At 64.2% G+C, this 4,163-nt stretch overlaps 2 protein-coding genes across 2 annotated transcripts; both read left to right on the top strand.

Annotated features, from left to right (window-relative positions):
* Positions 1 to 516: 516 nt before the first annotated feature.
* On the top strand, positions 517 to 1,282 carry MNEG_14637 (hypothetical protein; the record flags this gene model as incomplete). Its single annotated transcript, XM_014036892.1, has 2 exons — positions 517 to 742; positions 1,080 to 1,282. The coding sequence occupies 2 exons, from the start codon at positions 517 to 519 to the stop codon at positions 1,280 to 1,282; spliced, it is 429 nt and encodes a 142-aa protein (XP_013892346.1).
* Positions 1,283 to 2,513: 1,231 nt separating this feature from the next.
* MNEG_14636 (hypothetical protein) lies at positions 2,514 to 3,507 on the top strand (the record flags this gene model as incomplete). Its single annotated transcript, XM_014036891.1, has 3 exons — positions 2,514 to 2,563; positions 2,992 to 3,199; positions 3,407 to 3,507. Coding segments are annotated over 3 exons (359 nt in total), but the record flags the coding sequence as incomplete, so codon positions are not given.
* Positions 3,508 to 4,163: the final 656 nt, after the last annotated feature.

Genomic DNA, 4,163 nt, shown 5'->3' with positions numbered 1-4,163 from the left:
GTGCTGGGGGGCAGTGGTTTGGGGTTGGGCAACGGGTTCAATGAGAGGGGCGGACGGGTGCGTAGAGAGGGGGCGGGGCTGGATGCCGGGTCGGTGCTGGGTGAAGGATGTGTGGCTTGGGCGGCGGGATTGGGGATGGCAGTGTGGTGGGTAATCGGCACTGCATGGCGGCGTGCACTTGAAGGGAGCATATGGGCCGCTTTGGTAAATGCATTTCCTTTTTGTGTGAGGCTGATGGGCAGGGGGGTGAGGTTGAGGGACCGGCGAGGCCCTGCAATCAAAATGATGCGACAACTTTGCTGCGCGCCCTCCTTTCAACCCCCTGATCCTACCCTGCCCTCTCCCCCTGCCCCACATTGCCTCTTCCAATCACCAAGAATCGCCCCCTTTCGCCAATCAAACTCCCTCCTCATCAGCTTCGTCCCCCCCCCCTTGATGACTCACCAATCCGTTTCGCAATTCTTTTGTAATCCGTCAGACGTCTACAGCGCAGAGGGGTACGTCCTGGCCGCCGCCATGGAGGTCCACGCCCGCATCATCAACGCCGGCCTCGACAAGGATGAATCGCAGCTTCCCCCCGGCTACCGCTTCTACTCGTCCATCCCCAAGGCGCCCCCGAACTGCAGCTGGCGGTGGGACATAGAGACGCAGCTGTGGGCGTCGTTCGACAAGGGCGGGGCCAAGTGCAGCGACCTGACTGATGGCTTGAAGTACGCGGTGGGAATTACCCACCTGCCCACGGGTGAGTCATTCCGCCCCTCCGTCCCCCAGGGGTGTCGCTTCCCGGGCCGGAACGCTCTCTCTTTGTGAATTTCCGTTCCCTGGGTTGTCATGGCTCCCTGGTCTGCCTCGGTCTGCGGCACTCGTAGTGGTGCAGCAGTGCTGGACTGCTCCCTGGCGTTCAGGCGCGCACACGTGCCCGCCGTCTCGGTGCTCGTCCTGACCTGGCCGTTCCGCCGGTCAGAGTGGCACCGCCGGTCAGGTCGGCGTGCAGGGGAACGTCACTGTACCCTTCTGCTCCAATCCGCGGTCCATTGTCACCCTGAAAGCACCCTGCCACTCACCCCGTCACCCCAAAGGCTGGGAGATTGGCTACAACCATTTCGTGGGCCGCCTCGGCATGAAGCTGCCGGAGACCGCCCGGCTGCTGGCAAGAAGCTGGCCGGACACCTACTCGTTCAGCTGGGGCCTGGGGACGCTGACTCATGCTGACAGCGCGTCGCAGCTCTGGAGGTCTGGGCTCAAGGCGTCCGCGCTCTGCAAGAAGAGCGCGGCGGGCTAGCATGCCCATGTGCGGAAACGCCTGGTGCGCAGGAGTGGGACTGGTGCTTGCACGGTCCAGGCACGGGCAACCGTATTCGTTTGTGATTCTTGTTTCTTCAAGTTGAGTCGGCCACGTCGCAGTAGGGCCAGCGGCGTGGGGCACCTGGCTTGACGCGCCGTCGCTTGCCGCGGCGGCCGGCCGGAGCGGGTAAGGCCGCGGCCGCCCCGGCGAACGGCGCCTGCCAGCGGGGGCCTCGTGGGCGGCCGCCAACGCCGCGGCTTCTTTGCGCGCCCGGTGCGCTCGTCTCTTTTGCCTGGAGCGCAGCAGGGCTGTCCCATTGACAGATGTGGACTCACTCCCAGCAGACATGGATTGGCCTCCACTTCAGGTTTGTTGATATTGTTGCTGCTCGAATACCTACTTTCAGGTTAAGGCCCCGTCCGTTTCATTCAAGAACAGGCAACCAGGTTAAGCTCACACAAATACTTTGAAGCTGAACGGCTCACAGCAACCGCCCCAATTTGTTGCCAACGGCATTTGTTTGCTGGCTGCCAGCCACTTCCCGTGTTCACGCACTTGAGCTATTTTCCCCAACTGCGCACCAACCTTTCCACGCAGCTCGCACGCAACACACGCCCATCAGACGCCGGCAGGCGTCCTTGAAGCCACCCCTGACACCGCATGCTCGCGTCATGGCCTGTGCCATGCGTGATGCCCACAACACACACCTGACACACAATTCGTCACGCACAGCATCCGGCGACGCCGAACGGCGTGCAAGCCGTTTTGCTGCTGATTCGCAAACTTTCTGTTGCCTTCCACCTGAGCAAGTGTAAATTTGGTTCTTGGAAATCGAGCTTTCACACTGCCGGCAAACACATGATATAGGAGCTCCCATGATGAGCTGCGGCGCGATAGGCGGGGCAGGTGTGCTCAGCTGCCAGTCAGAAGTGCGCCTGAGCAGCGCCGAGGGCATGGACACAGCGGCGCGTCACAAGCGCGCGCCGGGGCTCGACCAAGGTTGCCTCACAGCAGCAGTGCCGTTGCCGGTCATGTCACTGCTCCTGGGCAGGTGGCACAGCAGCTTCCGCACCCCGGGGCATTGCACGAGCCTGTGAGTTGCTTTGCACGGTCTTCGGCAGGCAATAAGTAACCACTTTTGCAGCACCCAATTAGCCAACGACGGAGTTCCTAGGAGCCCAGCCTCGCGAAGATCAGGCTTTCATGTAGGAAGGGGGAAGAGGCAGCCATGGAGAGTGCCAAGAGATCTGCTCAGCAGCGTTACAACGAGCTGCGCAGGTAAGCGTGGGACAGATGCGATCAAGGCGGGCTACTCACCTCGCCACGACCTGCCCTGAAAGCCGTGGCAGCATAAAACGAATGTTTGGATGTGTTCCAAGGCTCCTCAACCATTCTAGATAGCGCCTAGCTCCGATGCGGCAGCACTAGGCGCCACATGGGTGACGATGCATCATGACTTGCACAGCGAAAGCCAGCAAAGCGCGTACCCACGGCTGGCCCATGGACCGGGCCACTGCATTAGGTCAGTGCAACTCGTGACGCCGGACAATCGACACCACCACGGCTGAGCTCCTACCCGCAGCCCGCCCCTGGGCAACCCCACCCGCCCAAAACCGTGGACACGGCCAGCGACAAAAGCACCACCCCCCGCCATGCCTCGCCCGCCCGCCTTCGCCCCGGCGCGGCCCCGCCCAACCTCCCCCCAGGCGCCGCGTGCTGAAGGTCCCGGATGCGACCAAGCCGCTCTTCGTGGCGGCGGCGCAGTACAAGCCCAGCCGGTTCTCATGGGGAAAGCCCTGCCTGCTGGTGGTGACCGCCACGGCGGTCGTCCTATTGGATGTTCAGAACCAAGGGGAGCTGGAGGCGAAGGATGGGAGCCATGCGAGCATCCAGCTGGCGGTCAGGGCCAGCGAGGTGCGCTCGGGCGGCGGGCTTTCCTGCATGCGGGCGTACGCGTGCGCGCCGGCGCGGGCGCAGGCGCGAGAGTGGGCTCCCCTTCCTCCCTACACTCAGCTGCCGCCGCGTGTGGGGGCACGCGCCGCTGCATCGTAGCGCGGGCGAACTTGCACCGACGCATGCGGTCGCATGCGCTCGCGCTCCTTTGTTTGTTTTCACCCTCAGGTGTTCGACATGCTGCTGGCAGGCGGCAATGCGCTGCGGCTCGAATACAAGGGGCCGGGCACACTCAAGGCGCGCGGCGGCCTGGGACTAGGCAGATTGCTGTGATCTGGGAGCGGCGCCGCTGTCGAGGTTCTGGGGTTAGGGCTCCACACTTGCATAAATAGTGATGATCAGATCATCTTGACTGGGTCAGTACTGATGGATAGATTGATGAGGGTATGGATTGATGGAGACCTTTGCGGTTGAGGAGAGGTGAGTAGGGCGTGGCAGGTTTGAGGATCTCGGGGGCACCTGCCAAAACGACGCCGCAAACGCACTCGACAGCGGCACCCTCTGCTCCTGCGTTGCGCGACAGGTCAGCCCTGCTGTGTTTGGGTTCGGCACCTCCGCCCAGGCCGCGCCCTCGGCCCCCGCCGCCTTTTCCGCCGCCGCCGGCACCCGCTCCGCCGGCGGCGGCGGCGGCAGCGGCGGCCTCGGCCCCGCGGCGGCGGCGGCGCTCGACGCCGCTGTCTCATTCGCCACAGCCAGCGGCGGCGGGACCGGCGCGGCCGGCGGCGCCGGCGGCGGGGCTGGCGGGGGAGGCGAGGTGGTGCACTCGGAAGAGCACTGCACCCTCCAATTCGAAGACGCCGATGCTCTACGCGGCGCCGCCGCTGCGATCGCCTACGCGCGCGCCGCGGACGCCGACGCGTTGCGCTGGGTCGCGTGCGGGCTGCCGACGAGCTTTGCCATCGACCTCGTTTGCGCAGTCTTCGAG

Source organism: Monoraphidium neglectum (genome assembly GCF_000611645.1).
Source record: "Monoraphidium neglectum strain SAG 48.87 unplaced genomic scaffold scaffold04642, whole genome shotgun sequence".
Classification (NCBI taxonomy): domain Eukaryota; kingdom Viridiplantae; phylum Chlorophyta; class Chlorophyceae; order Sphaeropleales; family Selenastraceae; genus Monoraphidium; species Monoraphidium neglectum.
Note: the sequence above shows the minus strand (reverse complement) of the source record. Positions and strands in the feature narration are given on the sequence as shown.